At 43.5% G+C, this 27,318-nt stretch overlaps 1 protein-coding gene across 1 annotated transcript in view; it reads left to right on the top strand.

Annotated features, from left to right (window-relative positions):
• The first annotated feature begins 277 nt into the window (after positions 1-277).
• Ttc39c (tetratricopeptide repeat domain 39C) overlaps positions 278-27,318 on the top strand; it is a 93,823-nt gene continuing 66,782 nt past the window's right edge. The window contains exon 1 of the mRNA XM_003474026.5: positions 278-965. Within this exon, the coding sequence (XP_003474074.3) occupies positions 805-965 (161 nt within the window). The 5' untranslated portion in view covers positions 278-804. The remainder of the gene's footprint in view (positions 966-27,318) is intronic.

The raw sequence follows: 27,318 nt of genomic DNA, 5'->3' as shown, positions 1-27,318 counted from the left end.
TGGTATGCGCGTATAGATGCCAGGGTGAGAACAGATCACACCTTCAAGCTTAATCCCTAACTTTTAAATATTGAGTTTGTGACACACGGATCTCTGGCCTCACCGCTGGGCTTAGGTGGCGGCCCCAGGGGGTGGTGCCGGATCCCGGCTCTCCTGGGCGCAGCGCGCTCCTCCAAGCGGTCCAGCAGGTGCCTGGAGGCCCCGCCCCCTCCGCGGGGATTGGCCGGCTGGGCCCCGGTGGGCGGTCCCGGGCCGGTCGGGATGGAGCCGGGGGTCGCGGGCGCCGCTGGCCGGGCTTTCCGGCCGAGGCCACCTGGTCTGCAAGCGAGGGCGTCTGCGGCAGCGCGGACGGCGACCTGGGCCCTGTGCACACCGCGCGCCCGTCCACGGCGCCGCGGGCTCCCCGCTGCCGGGTCCCGCCCTCGGGGCCGCGCGTGGGTCGGAGTAGCCCGGCCGGCGGGCGAGGCGCGGCGCGGCGCGGCGCGGCGGGGGCTGCAGGAAGCGGAGGCGGCGGCCGCCCGGGGCCGTGCGCGGCGGGGCTGGCGACGCCCGGAACCGGCTTCGGTGGTGAGGCCGGCGCGGCAGGGCGTCCGGGCGGGCGAGCGAGCCAGCGCGCGGGGCGGGCGGCCGCTGCTGAGTAATCCCCGCCGCGCCTCTCCGCAGCCCGGCCGGCTCCGCCCTCCCCGCGTCCCCGCCCGGCCACCCTACCCGGCCCCGCAGGTAGAGCCGGGCCCGGCAGCGCGCGGGGCCGCCGCAGCCGCCTCCCCGACGTCGCCTCGGCCCAGCGCGGGGCTTCGCGCGCCCATGGCCGGCGCCGGGCAGCAGCGACCGCCGCGGCGGGACGACAGAGACTCTGGCGCGGCGGCGGCGGCGCCCCTGCAGGACGCGGAGCTCGCCCTGGCCGGTATCAACATGCTGCTCAACAACGGCTTTCGGGAGTCGGACCAGCTTTTCAAACAATACAGGTGAGCGGCGCGCCTCGCGCCCTGGCCGCAGGAGCCCCTGCGCCCGCCTCTCAGCCCCGCGCCCTCCCGTGGCCTCCCCAGGCCTGGTCTGCAACCGGTTCCTCCGCGCCTTTGCCACAGCGCCTCCCCCGCACCCGGTTCTTCCCTCCTCGGGACCCCGCGCGCCTGCCCCCGGAGCGTCCGCAGCCTCCCCTCACTTTCTCCACAGCCTTGGCCTCCTTGGTGTATCCAGTGCGCGCACCCCCACTCCGGTGGTCGCCGTGTCCGGGGGGCCCTTTTTGCTTTAGCACCGGATGCCTTTGAAGCTGCAGCGAGCCCGGCCGGGTCGTGACTCCCTGCTCGCGCGCTGCACGGGCAGCCTTTGTGACACGGCACACACCAGCTGTCTGGTGCCTGCTTCTTCGAGCTAGCACCTTCCATTGCTTTGCTTCGTTGTGCATTCCTGACACTTTTATTGTTTGGAGACAGATGTACGTAATTGTCATGCCGTGCAGGAATTTTAAAAAATTGCAACCCAACTCTGCTAGCTCGTTTCTCAGCCAGTCTTCTAAATACTCAGTCCTGGAAATGAGTGAATTTCTCTAACGTGAAAGAAGGAAGAAGAAAATGGAGGTTTTTTTTTTTTTTTTTTTTTAAGAATTTGCATGAGAGTGGAAAGGGAAACACGTGTGTCCAGTGAATGTTTTGTTTGTCTTTTTAAAAAATAAAGCGAAAGAACCAAAGCCCAGGATAGCTTTCTTGTGAGTGTAGGAGGAGCTTTCCTTTCGCTGGGAACCCAGAGTGGCTGGTTTTCTGGTTGAAGAAGCAGGTTTGTGATTTGCCCTGTTAATGTTGACAACCCGTAAGGATTCCGATTAGGCGCTTTCCTGAACGCTTTTAAGGACCATATGCTTCCTACTAGTGCTTTATTTTAGCTTTGATGGAGGTGTGGTGCAGTCGTGAAGACAGCCATCCTGTAAGAAAACTTCTGCCTTGTCTGGCTGCTGCATGCGTAATGGCAAAGCAACTGTCTTACAACTGTGAACTTCTCACAGTTGTAAAAGAAAGCTCTTTTACTTTCTGTTTAATTTTTTATTCTTAATGGTACATATTTGCAGGGCAAGGGGTTTTGCTTTTAGGTCAGCACCCTTGGTCTGAAAATGAAAGTGCCTTAACTTTATTCAGAATATTTTAAAATCATGCGTATCTAGTTTCAAGCCATAGCTTCATCAAAGGCTGTTGATGGAAGGTTTTAAAAATTGACTTACTTCACAGTATCACTGTGGTAGTGTTTTAGCCCACTGAAAATAGGTGTGTTAAGGAAAGAAGGTTGCAATGGTTAATGTACTAGGCTGCGGCTTTTTAGACTACCAGTTTGTGTTGAAGAAAGGTAGAGAAAGTAATGAAAATAGAACTTAACTGTCTTTACTGACTGATCAAGATCCTTGAAAATAATTGAAATAAATAATTATTTTCAAATAATTATTATTTTCAATTGAAATAAAATAATTCTTATTTTCAAGTAATTGACAGCATTTTATTTTAATGGTCTCCCCTCACCTTCTACATGTATACTGCTTTAGTATACTTACATACTGCCTTGTGGTCCTGTTTGCATCAAAAACATGAAATTTTTGCTTTATCTGTGCAGTTTTATGCACTGTCAATAGAGGGCATATCAAATACTCTGATGTAGACAGCAGAGAGATGCCCTATGACTGGTATTTCTTTGGGTGAGGGAAGGAGAGGTGCCCAGAGAGGATTTATCCTGTGTAGCAAAAGCACTATCTGCTTGTGTTTGGAAATGGGAACCCAGAGATACAGAAAAAAAAATTTACAATTCCTATCCTCTGCCAAGCACAAGTGCTAGACAGATTCCTTTATATAGTCCCACTGTTCAGAAGATAATGTAAAAATGAGATGCATCTTAAGACAATTTTAGAAGGAGGGGTAGGAGGGTTGGTGGTGGGCCTGGACCAGCATACAAACACTGGTTCTAAATCAGAGGCTCTTTCATTTTATCCTCTGCCTCTCTCACCAAACTTACTGTATTTTGTAAACTTCCGTGTGACCTTATTTTTCCAACAATATTAAAAAAAATAAAACTTGCAGCAGTAGTGGGAGGAAAGGAAAGAGAAACTGACAGCCCCAACATCTGTCAGCTTTCCCTTGCCCCATCTGATGTGTTTGTGATGTGGAAAATGGTTGCATTCTTCCTAAGTCCAAAATGTGCTCCTCTGTGTTTTGAGAAGCATGATTCCTGAGGTAAGATTAGGAACTGTGAGCTACCAGGTTCGAATCGTCGTTCTGCCACTTTCATAGGCTTTTCAAAATCTGCTCCCTTGTCTTTAAAATATGACCACCAGTACGATGCAGAAATGTGGTTGTTAAAAGTTCAGAGGAAGAATGCATAGCATCTGGCACAAGGTAAGCACTCAATGAATGCTAGCCAGCTTTTGGATTAGATCTTGCCCCTAGTATTGGGTTCTGCTTCTGACTGCGCAGTTTGAGTAAAACACAAATACTCTGTATACTGGCAGTTGTTAGCTTTATATTTAAAGCTCACCGCACGGTTTACAACTGAAAGGCTTCAAAACTTGTTATGCTTTGGGAAATCTCTCTTCTTGTCCCAGTGGTGAATGGCCTGCTAGAAGCTCGGCACTGACTCCATGTGAAGTAACACCTCTAGCTCAGTTTTCCCACAGAAAAGGGATAATCAATGTCTTGCTGTGTCTCCTCTTTTAACAGTTGTTTCATTCCAGGGTCCCACCTCCCCCTACTGGTAAACCTTCCAAAGTCTCTTATAGTCAAACAAAGAAACATTTTGTGTCTAGTGTAACAGTAACATTATTATTATTATTAAAGAAGGTCATTTTCTCATGGCACACTACTGGGATAAAAAGTTTCAACAGCAGCTGCCTAATGAGAAATGATCACTTTGCAGAAGCCCTGATCATGAAAGGCTTTCTACATGTGTGGGAGGTGTGCATTGTGTACATCAGATGTCATTCCTATGGGATTGAGACATGCACAGCAGAGACCTGCAGCGCCCTGGTTGGGGTTTCCAAATGGAGCTGACCCTTTGCTTATAACTATAGCAATAATTTGGTGACTAAGCCACTGTCCTGCACTTGGAGATGCTATCCCAGAGATCAGGACAGTTTTGTATTCTGCTGTGAAGTGAATATGACTTGTGTCCCCCAAGAGTCCCTTGTGGTTAAAGGTTTGGTCCCACCGTGGTGCTTTCCAGATGGTGGTGGAACCTTTAGGCAGTGGGGCTTAGTGGGAGCCTCACTGGTCATTCTTGCAAGAAGATTGTTGTGTGATAGAGCGAGGCTGGTCCTGCCAGTGTGTTTTCTCTGAGCTTCTGAGATGTACTGCCATCTGCTACCTCATGAAATGCCAAACTGATGGACCTGTGGGTCTTGGACTTTGAACCTTCAGAGCTCTGAGCTACATAAAACTCCTTTTCCCAAGAACATGTGTGTCTGTGTGTAAGTTCATGACACAGACTGCCTAAATCAGACCCCTGATCTTGGTCTCAGGGCTCGGTGTTGTAATCCAGCCACATTCCCTGGTCATACACACACTGGATTGATGTAGGTTTGTGTGACTCACTCATAGTTAAGGTCCACATGCATTGTAAGGTAGACTGCGGTGAGGTGCACACAGTGCTAGGTTTTCTGTGTTGTGCTGTAGGTAAGGGCGACAGAATGGTAGAGAGCTGGGAGACTTGTCCACTGGCTGCTGTAGCCTGGAAGAGTAGAGAGCAACATCTCACCCAGCCAGAAGGACATCTTCTAGAGGAAGTATCTGAGTTTCCTAATGGGGTAGAAAAAGGAATGAGATGAAGAAGTAGGAACTGGGAAGAGTGGAGGAAGAAGAAGAGCAGGATGTGAGAGAGTGAGGTATCCAACAAATGTAGGAGACGAAACCTGCAAACCCACGGGCCTGGGAGGTGAGGCAAACAATGGCTAGCTGATGGGAATTGTTAGGTGGCTCTGTCTGGTGGCTCCTTGTCCACCTGCTACTCTCCTCTCACCACTGGTTGGTCCATTTCCTGCGACTCAATTTCTTTAGGGTTCCCAGGCTGTCTGGTGTCCACTCAGCTTTACTTTCCCCATGACCATTGTTTGTAGTTTTGCTGTCAGTTCTGTAAGTCTTGGCACCTTGGGGCTTTAGGCGGTTACTGTCGCCATCTTTTTCTCTTTTTTACTTGAACTATCAGTGTGGTTTGTAATCAGAGGGCTGGTCGGAAAGGTGAACAGTGAGTCGCAGGAGACGTTTGCAGCTTTTGGCCCCCAGGAGCTTTGCATTTTTGTTTGTGCAGGCCTGACTTGTGGCTTCCTTCCTTCCCCTACAGGCTGCCATCTCATCTCTTGTTTTTCCCCTTGGCATCCTCTGTGATTCTAAAATATCTACAGTTTTTACTGTTCATACTATTACAGATTTTTGGCTGAGGATGTTATAAGAAATTATATTTATATTGTCCACTAAAAGTATATTAAAAGATGTACTTAACATGCATAAAGTCCTGGGTTCAGTCTCCACACTGGAAGAAAAGCCACATATGATGACTATTATGAACTGTTCACTGATGATAAATCTGCAGGAATAAACAAGGATTTGATATGAAATTATTACATGGCATTCTAAAGTGTTTTTTCCATATTATTATACTTTTATAACTTAAAAAGCAAGAACAATTCATGGTAAATGATGTGCAAAAGGGAGTTGAAAACAATGGTGAATGTTTAAATTAAAAATGTATTACAGTGAAAGACAAATTGCCCTGAGTCACTCTCAGAATGCTCCCCCTTACTTTGAATGCTCTTATCACAGCATTCCTGGCAATGTGTCATTTTATGGTAATACGTTTTTAAAATTTAAAGTCACTGTATTTTACAATCAGTCCTTGTATGTATAAATGAATGTATGGATCCTAGTTGCTTAACACGGTTTATAGCACATAAGGCAAAGCTGTATTGTGTGTGGCCTTTCTTGTGAGCATGTTCACTGTGGAACCAGTATTACCATAGGGATGGTTCATTATAATCCATGAGTGGGTGAACTATGACCTTATGGGTCAAATCTGACCTGCGGCTTGTTTTTATAAATCAAGTCTTATTAAAAAATTTTAAGAGACACACTTACCAGTTATGTGTGGTCTGTGGGCTGTTTGTATTACAGCTGCAAATAAGTAGTTATGACGAAGATCATATGGCCTGCAACACCTGAGTATTAACTCTCTGGCTTTTTGTAAGTTTGTTGGCTTCTGGTACAAATCATGGACCTTTATGCAGAAACTGAAAGGCACGAGAGACCCGAGGCCAGTGGCCTCCAAGCCGTCTCTTGGAAGGACAGGAAGCATTCAGGCTGCTGGTGCTGTCTGGACACTGTGGCAGCTCACAGCATGTTTCTGCCTTGCTGTGGGATTCTGTGAGAGTCACTAGGTGTAGAAACGCAAGAAAGGAGAAGCAATGAAAAGCAGAAATGGCTTGAGGGAACTGGCAAAACACAGGAAACTCGTCTGTTGACTTTTTCCATCTTCCTCACCTCAGTGGTGCATTTGTAAAAAGACTTTTCCCCTAACTATTGTACTATTTGAAAAGGTCCTAATTAAATATTCATTAAAGATTCATTTGGCGTAAGGGGGATTTTTTAATGCAGCTCCCTGCAGAATATGGGATGATTGAGAAGAAATTGTCAGTAAAAGAGAATACTTAATGCCTGTTACGGATATCCGTGCAGTTATGCAAAACCAGGGCTAGAGGTGTGAACTCCTAAAGACTCCCTGAATAACTTATAATGTGGTTATCTGCTTTGCCTATGCTAGCTGAGAGAGGCTGACTGAGGGAAATGAAGCTTTGAGAAGGCTGAGAATCAGGGAGAGATTGGAATGCAGAACCTTTTCCAATCCAGTTACACAAAACCACTTGTAGATCCCTCCGCACATCATGATTTGCAGGAGTCTGTACCTTTCACTTGGGCTGTTTTAGCTCTTAAAATACCGTCTTCACACCCCATCTTCCTTGCCAGGGCAACCCTCCTACTTACCCAGCAACAGCTGTGCAACTTCAAGGAGGCTAAAGCTGAAAAGGACTCAAGCAGAAGGAAGTATTGAAAGAAGCCTGGGGAGTCGGTGGCTGTGCAGTTACCTATAGTTTCAAAATTCTGCATAGCGCTAGGTCTGCCCTATAAGGAAGGCTGGTCTTTGCCTTAGCCTGGATCCCTCTTCATTTCACATTTTGTGGTTTCAGTTACTTGTGGTCAGCTGTGATTTTGAGATATTTCATGGAAACCTCTAGAAATAATTTATAATTAAATATTATAAACTTATATTGTTGTAATTATTCTGTTTCATTGTTAGTTACTGTTCATCTCTTCCTGTGCCTACTTTGTCAATTAAACTTTATCACAGGTATGTCTGTCTGGGGCAGAAACAGTATATGTGGGGTTTGGTGCTATCTGTAGCTGAGACACCTGCTGGCAATCTCGAAACATTATCTCCTGCAGGTGGGGGTGAGTGGGCTTCTGTACCTTTTTCTGCTCTTATTCTGTCCCCAGGATCCTAAGTTCATGATGATCCTGCTCGTTCTGTAATGTGGGTCTAATTCAAGACTGAATAGGCCTTTGTGCACCAGACTAGGGCGGAGGGATGGGGGATGCCTTTCAATTTCTGAACAAGTGACTGCAAAGACATATTTTTCTATGAAGTTATTGATAAATTTGAGAAGAACAAGCTGTGATTTCTTGAAGGCATTAGTAGTGCTTTTCTTGTGTCAGATTTTGGTGGTTGACCACCTAAGCCTTTTCTCCATCTCTTCCTTCTCACTCAAGAATTTCAGAATATAAGAAATATAAATATATACATAACAGGTAGTGTTCTTGGGAAAACACTGAGTTAGGATAAAGAAAGCCCTAGAAAGTCAGACAGTGCATCTCTGTTGATGTTCATGATTGGGCTATTTACACATGCAGGCCATGGCTGAGAAGTGGTCTTTCTAAAGAGGCACTGATTATTTGATATCTTTATTGAGTTCCAATCTTGAAGAATCACTTCAACACTGGGTCTTGTCCCATGCTATATCTGTGAAATCATTGGTGACTTTTCCCTTCCTGCACATTAAAATAAACATGAAGGTAACTACCAGATAGTGCTCACTAGGTGCCAGGCCACACCCTTACTGACAGCCCCGCACTCCTCACTAGTCCTTCCAATCTGTGTGTGAATAGGAGCTCCGTGACCCAGGCCACCTGGCCAAAGTCACATCAAAGTCAGTAAGCATGCTGGGGTGGAAACTAAGGTCTCTGGCTCGACATCTGTATGTGACCCTGGGATGTGACCCCTCCTGTATCACTTTCAAAATAAATGGAGGTAATATATGTACTGTTAAAGACATTTTGGGCCCAGTTCTCCCAGTATGCAAATTATGCACTGACACCCAAAGAATCCCCATAAACCACCAGAGAGCTCCACCTTCAGGAGGCATGTCACCCCTAGCTCTAAATCCTATGGCTTCCATTCTTCTATGCAATAGACTCAGCATCCCAGGCTGGCTTTACATGCCCTGTGGTCTAGTCCTCTCTGTTTCCTAACCTCTCTCCTGCTGCAACCTGGCCCCGTCTGCTGTGGTTGTTCAGGAACAGTTTGCATCATCCACCTGGTTGTATCTTGTCCTTTAAGATGCCACTGAGATCTCCATGAAAGGCCTGTGCGACAGCTCTGTGCTCCTGCAGCACCCATCCTTACCTTTAGCCAGCACTTGGGTTCCAGTGACATCATCTCCAGGCTCCTGCCTGTAGGCAGAGGCTTCGATGGAAGGAATGGATTATGCCTGTAGGTGTTCCTGGACTGCTTGACATTGCTGGGGTGTTGTGGAGCCCGAGATGTAGCAAACACAGCAACATCCCTTCATTTGCTAGTCAGCAGGTACAGCCCAGGAGGCAAAAGCCTTGTATTCTTCGCATGCCATGGCTTGTCATCTGATCCAGTGTGGGGTTCTCCAGAGAGGCCCTAAAATTCATGTTCTACTCTTCATAAGCTCCTACCTGGCCCCATTGGCCTCTTTCCCATGCTGTTCCCCAGGCTGCCCGTGCTGAGTAAGGAGCTGTGGGGAGCAAAGCTGATCAGCTTGTAAAGTAGCTCCGGGGACCTTGGGCGGGTGTAACGTGTAATTCTCTGAATGAGCTGTCCTCTGCTTGGTGTTACATTGGGTGATGAGGCCAGCCAACTGGCAGGCTTTCTTGTCTCCCATTTCGTGTCCCTTGGGCGGTGTCATTACAGGCTTGGGGTTTACTGGCTTTCCTGGCATGGGAAGGAAGGGTGTGACTCCCACACTCCAAGAGCCCTGTCCTGAGTTTCAGGAAGGACTGGTCTCCAGAAGAACCTAGTGGCTGGGAGGTGACACTTTCTAGAGTGGTGACTCTGACTCTGTCAGACCCAAAGCTCCCTTTTTGTTGAGGAATACTTTGTATTTCCTCATTTAGCATCCTGAAATGAAATTGGTAGATGAAATTACCTACCTGTACACAGAGTGTCCAAAACCAACAGACTGTCTAAATAGTATAAAGAAGTAAGCAAGAAATTCATAATACAAATTACCTGAATTTTTAAATATAAATGCTCAAAAAATAACCTTCATCAGAAGATAAAATGGAGTAATTGGATGCTTGCACCTGTGTATAGTGAATGAATTTGGATGTAAGAAGTGTGATAAGCTGTAAGGGGGTAGAGAGATGAGAGCAGATGAATATTAACATAAAGGAAGGAACAGCAGACATGGCTGTGTTAATTAGGAGAAATGGGTGAGATAACCCTAGTTGAAGACACAACACTAACTATTTAAGTGAAGGAAATGAGAAGCATGATGTTTTGACACTGACCCAGGCCATCGTTGTCAGGATGGTGTCAGAATAATTAAGTCCCTAAACGTGGTGAGGATGTATGGTGAAAACTTGCCTCCTGAAATCGCTGCACAAACCAAGAACTTTAGAGATCCTTGCATTTAATAGGTGTTCAGGATTAGAGAATCAATTGGGAAAACAAAAGATTACTGGATATTTGGACAGAGACTGACCATTCATTGTCAGGATAGGATTGAAAAATAAGAACCAGACCCAAAATAACTTCAATATGTAATTTTCCGGATACAAATTTTAGTATGCTACAGATTCATAAGAAAATTGGATGGCAAAGTGAAATAGATGTGAATAATGGCACCCATTGGTATCTAGTATTCCCATGTCTTCAAGAATTTGTTGGACTTTAAATACAAGAAAAGGAGCTTCTGCTACCCCTGTTGAATACTGGCACGTGATAGCTAGCTACACATGCAGACTGGCAGAGCTCTGGCGGGTTGGCCAATTGATCACCACACGTGGAATTGTGCTGGGGACGTGGTTTTCCAGAGCAAGTCATGACATGTCATGAGCAAGTCTTGACAGCACAGGTACTCAAACAGTGCAAGGAATACACTTGGCCTTGTTTGCCCACAAGTTCTTCATCCAAGGAATCAGCTAAGCAAGGATTAAACATATTTATAGACAAAATTCCAGAAGGTTCCAAAAAGCACAGGTTGAATTTGTTGTGCACCAAGTAGTACACAGAATCCACACAAATGAAATGGTGTGTAACCGGCATTATGCTGGGTATCATAAGTAATCCAGAGAGGGGTGTATGGGAGGGTGCTTGGGTTATGTTCACATATGCTACCACTTAAATAAGGGGCTTGTGCATCTGAACTACAGGGGGTCCTGGAACCAGTTGCCTTTGAATATCAAAGCAAGCTGTATTTTCTTGGGGTTGGAATGCTAGGACAGGTAAGGTCTTCGCAGCTGAATTCTTAGGCTGCCTGAGCCACCAGGGGGTGGAGTCTTTCTGTGGACAGAGCTGGGCTATAGGAAAGGGAGAGGCTGTAGCTGGTACAGCTGTTACTCTAGCAGTGTGGCAGAGGGCAGGGCACCTCCATACGCCTGTGACTTGGTGCCTGGCAGATTCAGATTTCCTTGAAGGATGAAGAGCCAGGCCTGTGGGTTACTGTCGTGAAACACTGGCCTTTTCTGGTCCTACATGTATTCCTTCTGGGACCCAGAAAAGAATAATAGCCCTATACAGATTACAGCAATTCACAACAAGGTTTTTAACGAAGAAAAACAAAACAGCCAGATTCCCAGGAATCAACACAGTTGCTCTAAAGTCACACAGCTAAAGGAGCCACGAGAGTTATTCTGAGTAATATGTGGAATAAGGCAGAATGCCTTGTGGTGATTTTCTGTTCTGCTTGTACTTAGGAGCCAACTCGTAGGCGAGAAAGCCATAGTTTCATCTGTGTCAGGGCTCCCAGTATACAGGTGCAAAGATTTCCCAGGCCCTACCCTCAACCATTACATCAGTTACATCCATAATACGCATTGGCTCAGCCTGTTCTTAGGAGCTTGATTTCATATTCCTCATGGAATAGGGAATGTGGGTGGGGCTTTCCAGGAAACCCAGTCTTAGTGAGATGCTTCTGACCTATGGTTGCCTTGCTGCTTGCCCACGTTGGCCTCTTTTTTCTTCCTCTTCCTCCTCTCTTTATTTATTTATTTTTTGGTGTGTGGTACTGGGAACTGAATGCAAGGCATTTGCACTGAGATGCATTCCTAGACGTTTTTTATTTTTAGTTTTGAGCCAAGGTCTCCTCTGTTACTAAGATGCCCTGCTGGGCTCACACTTGGAATCCTTCTGCCTCAGAATCTCACAGTGCGGGGACTGCAGTGCATACCATGTCCAGCTCCTGTCCGCCTTCTTCATCATGGACAGCTGGCCTCTGCTTTGAACTTGTATTTTCTTACTTCATCTCTGCAGTAACCTTCCTTTGGGTTTTGCTTCATGTAAAGTATTCATCCATAAAATAACCATTGAAGAGAAATAGATTTGTGAATGTTTGCATCATTTTCTCTTTATCACAAATAAAACATTTGATAGTATGCTAACAGCACAGAAAAAATGGGGGCAAATAACATTTCACATCCAGATTCAAGTTGAACTTGCTAAGTAGCAGGTTTATTAAGAAGCAGTTGGGTTAAACTGTGATCCGTGCTACTTGTCCTCAAAGGATAGCTCCCGTTAGGATGAGCCACTGTTGAGGCTTTGAGTTCTTGTTCTCCCTCATTCTGAGCAGTGAATTGTAAAATCTGAAGTTACATGTTGTCAGCAGCCTCTGAAACAAGAAAGAATGTGATACCCTGGTGTCTTGCAAATCATACTCACATCTTATTTATTTAGACCTAACATAAAGCAGCAGCTGAACTCACCAGCTGTGTGCTTGTCTGATGTGACTCTTGAACTCTCCAAGACCTGAATGGGGCAGCTCGTAGGCCCACAGTTGTTGGAGGAAGCGGGTTTCTGACTTTCCTCCACGTTGGAACTAGATTGTGGCAATTTAATTGCTCTGAAGAGTTTGGTTTATATCTAAATGCCATTTGCTTCAGCTGTCAACCACGTAGATCCAAATGCTTTTGGTTATTTCTGTCTTGATGATTGATGAGATAACTCATTAGTGGGAATGATCAAACTTACAAATTGTGCTAGAAATTACTTCTCTTAAAATAGCACAGAAAAAACAAAGAGGGAAAGGGCCACGGGAGTGAGAAACAGCTGTCTGAAGGAGGTTAGCTGGGTTCAGGACCTGTGCAGATGGACTTCCTAGGAATTGGTTGTTCAGGAGCAGTTGCCAGTGCAAAAACAACCAGGAAGGAGAGGACGATTGGATGGTTTTCTGTAACTCTGATGTTTTGGTTCTGGTCTGACTCTTGGATCTGGTTTGACTTTCGGAGAAAAAGAATAGTTGAAATTTAAATTTGCTTTTCTCTTAATGGAAGAATGTTGGGTTATAAAACATTAAAAAAGTCATCAGAGAGCCATGAATGTCTAAAAATTCACAGCTAAGGAAGATTTTGAAAGTGAAGTAAGCTCAGATAAGACTGTTTTCACCTATGCTGTGCTAATAAAAGAAAAGTAGATGCCTCGGTGAATGACTGATATCTGTAAAGTTCAGAGCTGTTTACTAAGAACTAATTTATTAAATTGTATTATGAAAAGCCAATGATCAGTTTCACCTTGGAATGATTTTTAATCAAAAACCAAAAATTCCTAAATATCTAAATGTTTATTTAAAATAAACTAGTATTGAGATTGTGTTTTTTGAACAGAAGAATGTATTTAATCCTTAAATTATTCATGCAGTTTTGTTGATTTTTGTCACATTATAACAAAGGGCTCATTTTATATCTTAAAGATGTAAAAATATCTTGAGCATTTTAACTCTTTGGTAAAGGATGAGTTGGAAAGTCTTTTCATTTAGTTGAGCTATTTTCAGAATATATCAATAATTGTTACATCAAGATTTAGCACTAAATGAATATGAATAAGCAGAACTAACTTACTCAGATTCCTCTCGAAGCAGTACAGTCTCACGATCATATAACAGTCTATTGATCTTTCTTTGAATTGTTGCACGGGCAAAGAATTAACTGTGAATGAGGATCAAGCAAGTAATAAATGCTTCTTGTTAATGAGCCATCGTATCACATGCCCTTCATCCTTTATTCCAGTTTTCTCAGTAGCCCGCAGGTGATTAATTTTAGTTGTCAGCTTGTCTGCATGGAGGGATGCCTAGAGAATTTGTGAACGCACTCTGGGTTTGTCTATAAGCGTGTCTCTGGAAGATTGGCCAGTGGGCCACTGTATGGGGGAATCCACCTTGAAGTCGGGAGCACCATCCAAGAGGTGGGGAGTCTAGCTGGAATGAGAGGGCACCCCGTCCTGCCCCGGGTGTTTGTCTGCCAACATTACCCGTGGCTGTCAGACTTCAGGCTCTTCAGCCTTGGAATGTGGCCTCCCAGCATCTCAACAGGGGAATTTTAGGCCTCTGACTTTGAACTGGAGCAGCATCTCTCTTACTATGAGGCTTCTGGCTTCTTGGACTGAGCATCTGTTGGTTTCCCTGGCTTTCCAGCTTGCAGGCAGCCGTTACAGGATTAGTCAGCCTCTGATTATGTGAGCTAATCTTATAAATCCCAATATATAGTAAACATATATTGAATTGGTTCCGTTTCTCCAGAGAATCCTGACTAATCCAAGCCTTGAGGATAAGTATTTTTAATGTCCTTTTTCACATGACAAAACTAAGGCTTACCAAACCTATATTAAAAAAGGTAAGTGAAGGGCTGGGGATATAGCTCTACTACCTGGCAAGTGTAAAGTCCTGAATTTGATTCCTGGTACCAAAAAACAAAGCAAAGCAAAAAAATGAAAAAGGTAAGTGGATATCTGCTCCAGCCCTAGGGTATATGCCCTTTCTCCTGCTTCCTCCAAAAAAGCCTTGTCTTACTGAATAGTGTGATGTGGATCGACCTTCCTGCAGGTTAGCTGTTCAGCCCTCATCTTCCCTGCACCCTGGTCATCTTCCCAGGCCTCAGGTGGTGCCTCAGTGGATGGCACCACTTGAAACCTGTTTATCTTTTATCCCTTTCACTTCTCTTCATCTTTACCGCCACCACATCATCCACACCACGCAGGCTTCTTACTTGGACGGTTGCTCTGGCCCAACTGGATTTCTCATATCCTGACAAATGGACCTTCCACATTCTAAACCCTGGAACTTCTAAATGTGACTTTCTGTGGTGTGTGGAGCGGAGATGGCACGCAGATGTGATTAAGAATCTTGAGATGGTGAGATTTTCCTGGACTGTCCCGGCTGATCCCAGATGCAGTCATGTGCGTCCTTCTAAGAGGGAATCTCAGGGAAGTTTTACATGCAGAGAGGAGAGGGTGATGTGGAAACCGAATGGAGAGACTGCAAGATATTGGACTTGAAGAGTGGAGGAGTGGCAATCACGGTCCTGGACCATCGGCAGTGACCAGCACTGAAAGAGGAGCAGATACTCCCTAGAGCCTCCAGATGGAACTTGCCTCGCCAGCACCTTGGTCATAGCCTATGAAAATGATGGTTGACTTCTGGCCTCTAGAACTGTGAGAGAATAAATTGCAGTTTTTCCAAGCCACTGACTTTATGGTAGTTTTTTACAGCAGCACAGGAGACTTACGTAGCTTCCTGTGGCTTATAGGATTAGGACCAAAATCCTTGGTGAGATCTCTCTCCAGTAGCTTGCCCCTGCTTGGCTTGCCCCTTTGACCATCTATTGCTTTGTCTCTTTTCTTCTTTCCCATATAGTATTTTAAAATAATTTTATTCTTTCTAGACTGTGACTGTACAAAGCCAAGTAAACTCATGCTGTAAAATAGAGTCACAACTTCTCTTTTTATATAGTGCTGTGTATAAAAATGGAAAAGTAAAATATCTTTAAATGAACAATGACTTTGACTTTAGCCTGCTTTAGAGTAGTCTGTATTAACCTTCACTTAAAATAATACTGTTAAGCCAGGCAGGGTGACACTCACCTGTAATCCCAGCACTCAGGAGAATTGCTGTGAGTTTGAGGCCAGCTGGAGCTTAATAGTGAGTTCAAGGCCATCCTGGACTACACAGCAAGATCCCGTCTCAAAAACAAACAAAACAAACTGTTGTTTTGTCTATGGCTGTCTAATCCTGGATTGAAGTGCTTTGTTTTGTTTTGTTTTACAGTACTGGGGGTTGAACCCAGGGACCTATATTGACCTACACTTCAAACCCTTTTTTTATTTTGGGAGAAGGTCTCACTAAATTCCCAGACTGGGCTCCAACTTGAGTTCCTTCTGCCTCAGCCTCCCTAAGTGCTAGAGTTATAGGCAGGCTCCTTCAAGAGTAATTCCCTTACTCTTTGAGTTTTAGCTTTAACTTTTCTTTGTTTCCTCCTCACACAGGGCTTTCATTGTGCCTGAAATCTTTCCTCTAAACTGACATAATTTCTCCTTGTTCCTTTCTACCTTCCTTTCTTGTGAAGAATCGAAGCACTATTGAAGAATCGTGCTCCTTCTCAGGACCCTTCCTGGGATTCTTCTTACCTCAGTGTTTGATCACACACAGACTGCACCACCTTTCCTTGGCTCTAGTATCATACAATTCCCTTGTCCAGAGTTTACTTAAATAACATCAGCCCCTAATAACATGGTTCAGATTTTGGCACCCCCTGTGTACCATGAGTAATTGCACAAAATGGCTGGCTCTTCAGGCCACAAATCACTGCAAGTGCACCTCATGTTTGGTGCAATCACATCATATCTCTCAGAGCTGGCCCATGATTGGTCAGTGCTTCTGTGTTAGCCAAGGCACCTATAGCCAAGAGAGTGGCCTCCTTGTCTCCTAGGGAGAAGCCCTATGACTTTCTCGAAAATGCATATTACAAATGCAAATTGGTCAATAAAGACAAAAGAGCAGCAAAGAAAAAAGTGCAGTCATTGGAAGTGAAATTTGGGTCAACTATAAGTGGAAGAAATCACTGACCAGGAGTGATGATGGGGCCACATTTGGAGGACTGTGGATAAGCAGCCCCAGGCCCTTGGCACACAGGGTGAAAGTGGTTGTAAGGAAGCAGAGGCAGAGGTGCAAGACAGAGTGTGGGTGCCAGCAATGAAGCAGTTCGCCTCCAAGGCCGCCTGCAGATGGTTCACAGCCTCGAAAGCACGATGGCTGCTCCAGGTGGCATGAGGAACATCGCCATCCTGGGCATAGCACAGGACTCTGCACCCTGCAGTGTACGACTAGGCGGAGGCAAGCCCTGTTTACTCTTGATGGGGTTTTACAAAAAAGTGAAAACTTTCGATCCCCGGTACCGATAAAAAAATATAAAGTGAAAATCACTCATGCTCAGTGTTTTAAACATTTTAAAGTGCAGCCTACATTATTTTTCCCTAGCCCGGTATGGTGGTGCACACCTGTAGTCCCTGCACTTGGGAGGTTGAGGCAAGAAGATCATTGCAAGTTTGAGACCAGCTTGAACTGCGTAGGGAGACCCTGTCTCAAAAAGACAAAATCAATCAATCAATCAATAAATAATAAAAAATTCCCAGTATGTTTTTAACCAATAGTAAGAAAGTTTTAAAAATTATTCATAATGTGGTATGAGATAGGCCTAGGGTAAAATTTACCATTTTAACCATTTTTAAGTGGATCATTCAGTGGAATTAAATAAAGTACATTCTTGTTGCTGCTCATCTGTCACAAGACTCCATCTCCAAAAGTTTTACCTTTGCAAACTGAAATTTTGTACTTAGGACATGCTTGCTGCTCACCACCCCACCCTCCAGTTCTGGCATTTATGTTGCTTCTATTTCTCCAAATTTGACGGCAGTAGATATCTTACATAAGTGAAATTGTGCAGTGTTTGCAGTATTTGTCATTTTGTAAACCGCTTGTTTCACCTAGCATGATTGGCCTCAAGGTTTACTCCTGCTATGTCAAAACATCCTTTCTTTCTAAGGCTGAATAATACTCCACATGTTACTTTATTTTGCTTATTCATCCAGCCCTCAGGGGGCACTTTGGTTGCTTCTTGCATTAGGCTAGTATGAGTACTGCTGCTATACATGGGTGTGCAAATGTGTGTTTGAGCCGCTGCTTTCAGTTCTTTGAGGTAAATACCCTGATGTGGGATGTTAGGTCATATGGTCATTTTATTAATGTTTTGAGGAACCATAATAGTATTTTTCCTAGTGCTTGAACCACTTTACAGTGCTATCAGAGTACATAAGGACCCTTGTTTCTGCAGATATTTTCCTTGGTTCCATGGATTGTCTTTTTATTCCACTGGCAGTGTGCTGTGGTGCAGAAAAGATTTTAATTTTGATATAGTGCATGAATCCTTCGTTTTATTTTCAACTCGCACTGTTGGTTTCATATCTAAGACATCATTGCCAAAGCCAGTAGCCTGAAACTCTCCCCACATGTTTTGTCCTTTTATGTCCTGTTTAGGTCTTCGGTGCATTTTGAGTTTTCCTTTCACTCTGGTATAAAGTAAAGGTTCAACTGCAGTCTTTCATAATGGGTATTTAGTTTTCTTAGCATCGTTTGTTGAAAAGTCCATCTTTTCCCCATCCAATGGGTGTCAGCACCCTTGTGAAATTTTTTTGACTGTATGTGTGAGAGTTAATTTCTGGGGTCCCTCTTCTGTTTCATTTGTGTATGTGTCTTTTTGTGCTGGCACAACTCTTTTGTTATTGTAACTTTGCAGTAAATCTTGACATCAGGAATTATGAGATATTCAACTTAGTTCTTTTTTTTTTTTTTTTTTAGATTATTTTGATCCTTTTGGACCCCTTAAGAGTTCATGTGAATTTTAAAGTTTTTTTTTTTCCTCTGCAGAAAGACATGCAGATTTTGATAGTGATTTAAGTTTTGTGGGCAACCAGAGGATAACTGAGGCTTAATTAGCCTCATCTGTGAACACAAAGGAAAAGTTAGTGTAGCAGAGCTCAGGTTGCTACCCAGAACATGTCCTGATGGATAATGGGAGGTAGATGAATCTTATGTTAGTTTATTGCTGGTACCTACCTGGGTTTGAGTGAATAGAAGCAGGTTAGGTTAGGGCTCCTTTGCTCAGTAGAGGTGAGTGCTCCCTGGCTGCCTGCATGTTGGACTAACTCTGTGACTGGCTTTCATTCTTCTTTGCCTCTGGGGCAGGGTGACAAACTAGCAGGTCTGGGTGTCTACAAGTGGCGCTTGGGTGGGGAAAGAGAGGAGTAGGCTGGTTCTGCACAGGTGGCACCTGAGACAGGGACCTGGGACTGGAGTAGGCTGGCTTGCTACAAAGTTTGTTCCCAAGTACTTCACTCTTCTTGGTGCTATTGTAAGTGGCACTTAGTGTTTCAACTGTTTACAAGTTTAGAGCATCTAAGGACACCTGAGGATGTCCCAGTTTGTCTAGGACAAGCACATAGTGGGAAATAATTATGTAACCATGACTCAGCAGTGGGCAACTATGTGTGTTAATAAGGCTAGTATGTAAGAGTGTAAGTATGAGAGAACAACCTGTGTAAGAATTACATAATAAAAACATAGAGGGCTCTTGTGCTTTGTTTTGTGTCGTGTGTTATTGATGTTTTGAAAAGGTGTGTTTTTTAACCCAGGGACCTCACCTGCAAAATCCCATACTCCGTAGTCTGATAAGTGGCATCGTCAGCAGGATGTTAAGGTAATCGTCCCTTGGCAGCTGTGAAAACAGCTGAAGGCAAAGGAGAACCCTGAAACATGACTAATAACCCCTGGCCTCACTCACCATAGCTACCAGAAGCCACAGAGGACTGAAAAACCCTCCATTCAGAGCCCACGGATATCTTACAAGCCTTAAACATGACAGACAGTTCCTCCCCCTTGCTGTAAAATAAAGCAAGTGTGTGGCTTGGCTGTTCTTCACTTCCTTTCAAAACCAAGATCCAGATGAACTCGTCCAATAAGTAAACCAACAACACCAGGTAAGGGAAGACCTTAAACAACGGCTGGGTGCTATGGAGCTCGTGCTGGGAGGCATAAAGAACACTACTTCCTCCAGAAATGTCTCCAAAAACGTGAGTCCTCATGTCAAAACAAAAGAAAATAAAAGTCCAGAAAGTCCCCTGGTTTTATGTGCTAGGTTGGCTGTTTGTCAAAAGACACAAAGAAGGCCCTAACCCAGAAAAAAAGACCATGAGGGCCGCCTGCCTCTGCCCAGTCCACAGTGTATGAACATGACCTGTGCATCTGTGGAGCTGCAGGAGCTGACCAAACAAAACAAAAAAGGAGGATGAAACAATGCCTGCATGGCTGCTATGGCTGATAACACACAGTTAAGCCCATAAAAGTCCCAGATAACTAACACAGCCAGCACCTCCTCTGTGAGACGAGTCCTACGGGATATACAGAGCACAGCCGCCCCAAACAGGTCATCAAATCATGATCATTTGGTTGATGACAGCGGATTGCCTGGTTTGAAAAAATTCAGGTGACCTGCCAGAGCAAGTCACTAATTAGACAACCTAACTAGACTTTCTAACTGTACTACATAAAATGGATGTGCCACAAATGATGTCACACCACGATACCGTAGCCCAGGTGAAAAACCGCTGATGACACATAAAAAATGGACCAGCTGGCACGTTCAGGTCCGTGATGGCTCTTCTGGCCCTTATGGATTTGTCTGATCCACGATACTGTAGATGCCTTGGCCAGGCTGGGAGACATAAACATAAAGCGCCCAAGGTAGAATAAAATCTACAAAAGGGGGCCAACACCAAAGGGACCCCAGGCAAGTGGGACCATCCCCCCAAAAAACGTGTGGGGTCACTAAAGGTCAGTTGGCACCAGATCTAGACAAACTGTTTACTTGGCTTTCTTTTGATATGCAAAAACTTTTTAATAAGATGAGATCCCAGTTGGTGATTCTTTGAAGTACTTCCTTTGCAGTTTGCATTTTGTTCATGAACTCTTTGCCTACCCCTAGGTCTTCAGGATTTCTGTCTACCTTGTCTTCTAGTATATTTATGTGAAAAACAGAGAGTAGACCTAAAATGTACAGTAAACATTGGGAAAGAGAAAGGGAAAGAAACTGCTCAAAAGGAAAGAACAACTGGGATAGGGGAAAAGAGAAAAGGAAGAAGGGAAAGTGTTATATGTCTGTGTATATATTCATACATATATTTATGTATTTTCACAAGATAACTGTACTAATCTCTGTTGGTTCATCAGAAAGAGTGGTTTGTGCTTTCATTGTTTGATTGTTAGGTCATTTTTTCCATACCTATATTTTGTAATCTGAACAACTACTTTGAGGTTAACAGTACACAATGTATTAATCATTGTTAATCTCATATTACTTTGTTTTGAAATTCTTTATCATTGTTTTTATTCTTTTTTGTTTTAAAATAAAAACAAAACAAAAACCCTACTGGTTGCCAGCCTAATCACAAATAAATTCAATGAACTGCCTTTAGATGTGTTCCTTACTCTATAGAGACAATTATGCCCTAAACAACAATACTTGGCTGATGGACCAGGCCCCAAAGACTGGGACAGGCCTGGTGAAACAAAACAGAATACCACTGGCCTTCTTTTACCCTGATTAAAAGATGGGCCAAAATAGTCTGGAGAGTCCCAGGAGCCAGAGGCCACATGTAAAATTAAATATTTACTGATCCCTCCAAAATACACAACATATACTAATGTTAATAGATAACTGGAGCCAAGTCAGCGCTAGTATGTTACAACTCAGACTGTTTTTACAGGTCTGCTCCACACATGAAGAAATACAAGGGTCACTACCTCCCAGTCCAAAAGACCAAGTGATGGTGGGTCTCAGGTGCTTGCCCCCAGGCCTTATAATGTTTCTGTTCCCCGGTTGCTAAATACATATGGGGGGGGGGGTGGGGAGGTGGAGGCTCACTGGTGCTCAGTGAGACTGCAAACAGAGAAACTTCCAGTTACAAATTCACGTGAGGAGAACCGTAGTCCACACTACACACCACTGATTCCCCCACAGGACATGCAGGTTGTATGTGTAAAACAGTCCTGAGAGCCTAGTGGCTTTAAAAAAGAAAACAATCTACCTTAAAAAACAAAAGGAAAAACAGGAGTAATATGCCCTATACAGAGCATTTCAACTCTCCAGAATAGCCTGTACAAAAGCCAAATAAAACATAAAAAAATAGCAAGTTACTGAAAACTAAAAAGTAACTCCTTTACTACATGCAGCGATGCCTAACATTACAAATTTAAGTGTCTCACCGTGTTGCTGGGTTGATACCATTATGTCATAAATTTGTCAGTGCCTCCTTCTCCATTGCTCTTACACCTAATGGTCAAGGTCAATTTGCCTTCACCTGAAAACGTGAACAAAAATCCTTCCAGGTGTTGCCTATCTACATAGTCCAATTTGTGTCATGGCCTGGTAGCCCAGGACTTGGCTGCCTAAGTCAAGCCACACTCTTGGTAAGGGTGTGATTATATGGATGTTATGCTAACCTCTAATTGCTTTACAGATTGAAAAGCCACTGTACAGTCTTAAAAAAGCTTCGCTAGCCTGAAGGTAAACCATAAACAAAGACAAAGTCCAGAAACCTGGCTTGTCTGTCAGATTTTTAGATATTATCTGGCTAGGTAAAACCAAAATTCCCAACACCGTTACTGATAAAATCCAAACATGCCTCAGACCCATGACAGTAGGCCAGTTACAGGTGAATGTGAACTTTCTATTGTTTTTTGGTTTTGGACTGTGTCTTACCTTGTAGCTCAGGCTGGCCCCAAACTCACAGTGATACTCCTGCCTCAGTCTCCCCCATGCTGGGATCACAGATGTATGCCACCATGTTCAGCTTTAGGTTTTTGACAGACACACCACACCTAGCTACCCGGCTGTGTCCTTTATACCAAAACAAACACAACATGGGGCTGGACAAACACAGCGAAAACTACTTATTAGACAAATACAACAAAAGCCACTTTCTAAAACTCAAAAAAAAATTACATAAATTTAAGCCCTTTGAATCATTACCCTTTACCTGCCATTTACCCTAACAATAAAGATAGATAATAAGATAATATTAGGTTTAGCTGAGGCCTATTATAAAAAACAACCCAAAGCAGCCTGTTGGGTTTTGGTCACAGTTGTTAAAAACAGACTGACAGTCAATATTCCCTAATTAAAAAACAACAGTGGTGTGTATTGCCCTACATGGCCTGGAAAGAAAATCAGAAAACAGATTAAAAAAGAAAAGTGGGTATGAACGTAAACAGCCTCTCCTAAGAGTGAGATAACACAGGCCCTGTGTTCTCTCACAGGGAACCTTGCCTCCAACAGTGGACCTCTTTCTCAACTAGCCCTCTGACAGCCAAAGGAGCAACGGTTTTGGGACCTGTGACATACACGGCCCAAAACCCAGTCTGAACAAACAGTCTACAAGCCATAACCCCTAATCCCTATGCCAGAAAACAAAAAACCCAAAAATGTAACACAAGCAGTAACTATAACCCAGCCCCATAATGGTCACCTGTCACTGTCCAGCCCAGGGCAAAAATTCTCTGGTTTAAAACCAGAACAGATGGGTAAAGTTACAAACAGTGTAGTTACTTGTGATACACTTAAAAAAAAAAAAAACCCTACATATATACACAAATGTTTGGGCCATCATTAGGGGGCTAACAGTGACTACTGGCTTGGACAGCTCAAAAATAAAAAAAAACACCATCCCTTGTGGAATGCCAGCGTATGACAAAACATACAAAAATGTGACCAGAAAACTATATAAATATCATGGTTCAAAACATAAGCTCCCCCATCCTGCCAGAAAATAACAGGTGCCTTGACTAGACATTATAGTAATTAACTACTAAAAATAGTGTCTGACCAAAAATATTAACTACAGATGCCCCTAAAGATAATGTCTAATTAGGAACCAAAACTATAAACTCAGCCTTTCAGGTTAAAGCACTTATTCAACATATGGCTCAGGCCTTAAATGTTACATGTCAGGCTTTAATGTTGTAGATAAAACCTCTCAAATAAAAAAGATGGTTTTACAAAATCACATAACTCTTGATTTATTAATTATAACCCAGGGAGACACTTACACTCTGTTATAAAATGTTTACATTTATATATCCCCAGATGTAGGGAGCCCCTCAGATTGCTTCAAAGCTCCAGGGTGTCTGAGGACATCTGAGGATGTGACCAGCTTATCTAGCACAAGTGCACAACAGAATATAGTTCTGTAATCATGACTTAGCAGTGGACAGCTGAGCGTGTGCCAGTGAGGCTAGCATGTAAGAATGTAACTATGAGATACCAACCTGTATAAGAGTTACAGTAAAGACTCAGGTGGCTCGTACTCTGTTCTGCTCCATGCTGTCTGCTGTCGTTGCCGATGTCTTGTACAGAGGGTCTCTCCCTCAGAAATCTCCTATGTCCCCCAACCCAAGTGGGCCTACCATTTTTTAAATTTGTTTTGAATTTTTTGTTTTAGATCTCTTTTTTTTTGTACGTAGCAATACAGCTGGCTTTTATATTTTCTGTTTTGTTTTGTTTTGTGTGTATGTGTGAGTGTGTGTCTTTTTGAGACAAGATCTCTCTCTGCAGTTCAAGCTGGCCTTGAGCTCACTTTGTAGCCCAGACTGGACTTGAACTTGCAATGATCCTCCTGCCTCAGCCTCCTGAGTGCTGGGATTACTGGTGTGCATCGCTATGCCTGGCGTATGTATTGATTTTGTATCCTACACTTTTGCTAACTTTTAAATTATAACATTTTTTGTTGAATTTTTAAGACTTTCTACTTTATGAGATCATGAGATCATATCATCTGTAAATATAGCTTTCTTTGTTTATATACCAGTTTAGATACCATCTATTTCTTTTTCTTGTCTAGTTGTTCTGCCTAGTACTTCTAGTACTATGTGTGATAGCCGTGGGTAGTGTGGGCATCCTTGTCTTATTCCTGATCTTGGAGGAAAAGCTTTCAGGCTTGCACCACTGAAAATGATGTGAGTTGTGGATTCAGTGTTTACAAAAAATTATTCTTTAAATACAGGACAGTTATGATTCTTTTATTTATTAGTAAGATGAATTTGCATGTATTTAGCCTGCATGTTTCTTTTTTGGATGCCATACTACCACGTGAAGCAAGAACTGTGTTCTCCATCATACTGTTTTCCCCTCTGGACTGTGCTTGTTGAGACGATGAACCCTGTCTATTTGCTCCTGCTGTGTCCCTGACTGTAGCCTGATGTTTAGCATGCTGTAGGTGTTCAGTAAGGATGTATCAACGATGCTTGCTTTCAACATCATTTTTCTTGAGTCCTGTCCAAGAAGGTGTGCCAGAAACCTTCCACTTTTTGAATGCATGGATTCTTTGTGAAGGAAATTGGCCTGGAGTATTAGAGAGTGGAGTTTCAGGATCTCAGCGGAACTATCTTACCAGGACAATTCAGTAAACCTGTAAATTGATATCTACTGTTGTTTTAAGGCTTGTAGTGTTAACTGGTTATTGTAACACTTCAGAGCTATCAGTTTATCATGTGGACACTGGATATGGTCACTTTCGAAATACAAAACCCATTGTAAATGTAAGGCAGTGGTAAAGTACAGTTACCGAAGAGACAGCTATTGTGAACTCAGTGACTTTAAAGTGATTGTGACCTTGGATGTTGATCCAGAACTGTGAAAGACAGGTCTATGGTTCAGGTACAAAAAGGGAAAAGACATTTTAGTTTGTTTTTGTTCTTCAGGCTGCATAGTTTCTCAGAGACTTCTCTGCATGTGGGATTTAAGCTTAGGGTCAGTAAAATTAAAACAAAAATATGGCACTTGCCATACTGTGTATTCATGTTCCCTGAATAGTCAAATGCATGGCTAGTGGCAGCATTTGTATATAATTCAAAACCTGGTTCTATTGTTTAAATTTGAATGTTTAAGCTAGATGTGATGGTGCACACCTGTAATCCCAGCATTTGGGAGGCTGAGGCAGGAGGAGTATCATGAGAGCCTGGGGTAGATAGTGGGTTCAAGATCAGCCTGAATTACATAGTGAGATCCTGTTTCAAAACAAACTGGAAAAACGTTCATGAACAAAATAAACATTTATGAGCTGCCTACTGTGTTAGAAACACCAGGGGAGGTGCTGAGTGGAAACAAAAGTGACTGAGACCTGTTCTCTCTCTACTCTTGGAGAAGCCTCCATTAGTGGAGGAAAGTCCCACAGCAAGTAATTCGTGGAGTCGCACTGTGAAAAATGGTAATAGTGACAGGCATATTGGTCCCCTCAAGCTGCTGTAGCAAGACACCAAAGACTGAGTTAAACAATAGGAATTTGTTTTCCCACTCTCCGGAGGCGGGAATCTAAGGTAGGGGAGTGGGGTGCTCAGGGCTGATAAGGGAGTGCTTCCTGGCCTGCAGATAGCTGCATTCACTCTGCCCTCACCTGACCTTTCTCTGAGCTGGTGGTGCACATGCAAGAAAAACAGCGTGAACGATTGCTCCCTTCTTATAAGGCTGCTGATCCTCAAATGAAGTAGGGCAGGGTGAACGCCTATAATTCCAAGCACTTTGGGAAACTGAGGCAGGAGGATCACAAGTTTGAGCTGATCCTTGGCAATTTACACCCCATCTTGGAATTTAAAAAAAAAGGATTGGGGAGACTGAAAAATCATCATTTTGAATTTATCTAGGCCATTGAGTCAGCCACAGGAGTGCCGCCAACGATGGGAAAAAGGACTTCCAGACCTGCTCTAGGAGTGGCGAGGAGGAATATTTTGAGGGGAATTAATAGCAGTGTATCTTTTACTGTAATGCATTTTAAATTTTTTAACATTATTACATTTTTTGATAATGCCACTTATCTTTACTCATTGGTCATCAATTGGGAAATGTTACATCAAATATTTTTATGTTCTGGGGAAAGAAGTGTATGTACGTAGTACTGAGTATTGGAAGAAGACTTGAAATTGCTAACTGAATCTATTGAAGGCTGTTTGGCAATTGTAAGGGGGACCATTGGTGATTATTTAATTTCAAATTCAGTTAAGCAGGGGATTATAAAATGAAACATCCAGTAAATATTTTGCTGTGACTTTTGATCTAGGGCCATGGTCTTTCCCATGGCTGGCGTTTACTGATGGAGTTTCAGATTTGTTTTTCATGGCCAATTTGTGACAAATTCACATGATTTTCAGTATTGGGGTTTCCAAAAGTAGAACACGAGGTAGAGCCATTGCTGAGCCATCTGGGCAAGGTGGGTGCTGTTTGGCTTTTCAAGTCTTTTTTAAAGGTTTCTTGTTCTCCCCTAGCCCCAGAGCAACTTTCAAAGTCATCTGCCCTTTTCAAAGCAATTTAATCATGTTACATACACATAGGACTTTTTGTACCTCTATTTTACTATTTCTGTAATAAACCATGGATTACATCATTGCAGTCACAAGGACAATCGGTACAAACACATTTGGGAGTCATCACCAGGCTGTTCTCGGTGAGAGGCAGCTTAACTAGTAAGCTCTGGAGAAAAGCCCATTGGCTTGAGTGTTCAACAGGTGAAGGGCATCTATTTCTCTCCCCCTAATATTGGTTAATCCAGAGATTTGAGTGCGTGGAGATTGTCTGAGTTTCATATGTGTGTGTGTGTGTGTGTGTGTGTGTGTGTGGACAATTGCAGACCGGTTTGAAATAGCAGTACTATGTTTTTCAGGGTTACATTTTAAGTTTGTTTATTGGCAGGTAATGCAGAGAGGAGATGCAGATTGAAGGAAACATGACAATAATCTAAAGTGAAACTCATGTGAGTGACATTTCTTATTAGATATAATAGTGAAAAGAAATGGATTGAGTTCAAGAAAGAAAAGTGTGAGAAGCCGAGGGACTGTTAGGTTACTAGAGAGGAGCAGAAATGTTTCCTTTTGAAAACTGGATTTGCATGTGTCATCTCATGATTTAGGCCTTC

Source organism: Cavia porcellus, unplaced genomic scaffold (genome assembly GCF_034190915.1).
Source record: "Cavia porcellus strain 051 isolate PalLab524CR breed Dunkin Hartley unplaced genomic scaffold, mCavPor4.1 scaffold_20, whole genome shotgun sequence".
Lineage (NCBI taxonomy): Eukaryota > Metazoa > Chordata > Mammalia > Rodentia > Caviidae > Cavia > Cavia porcellus.
Note: the sequence above shows the minus strand (reverse complement) of the source record. Positions and strands in the feature narration are given on the sequence as shown.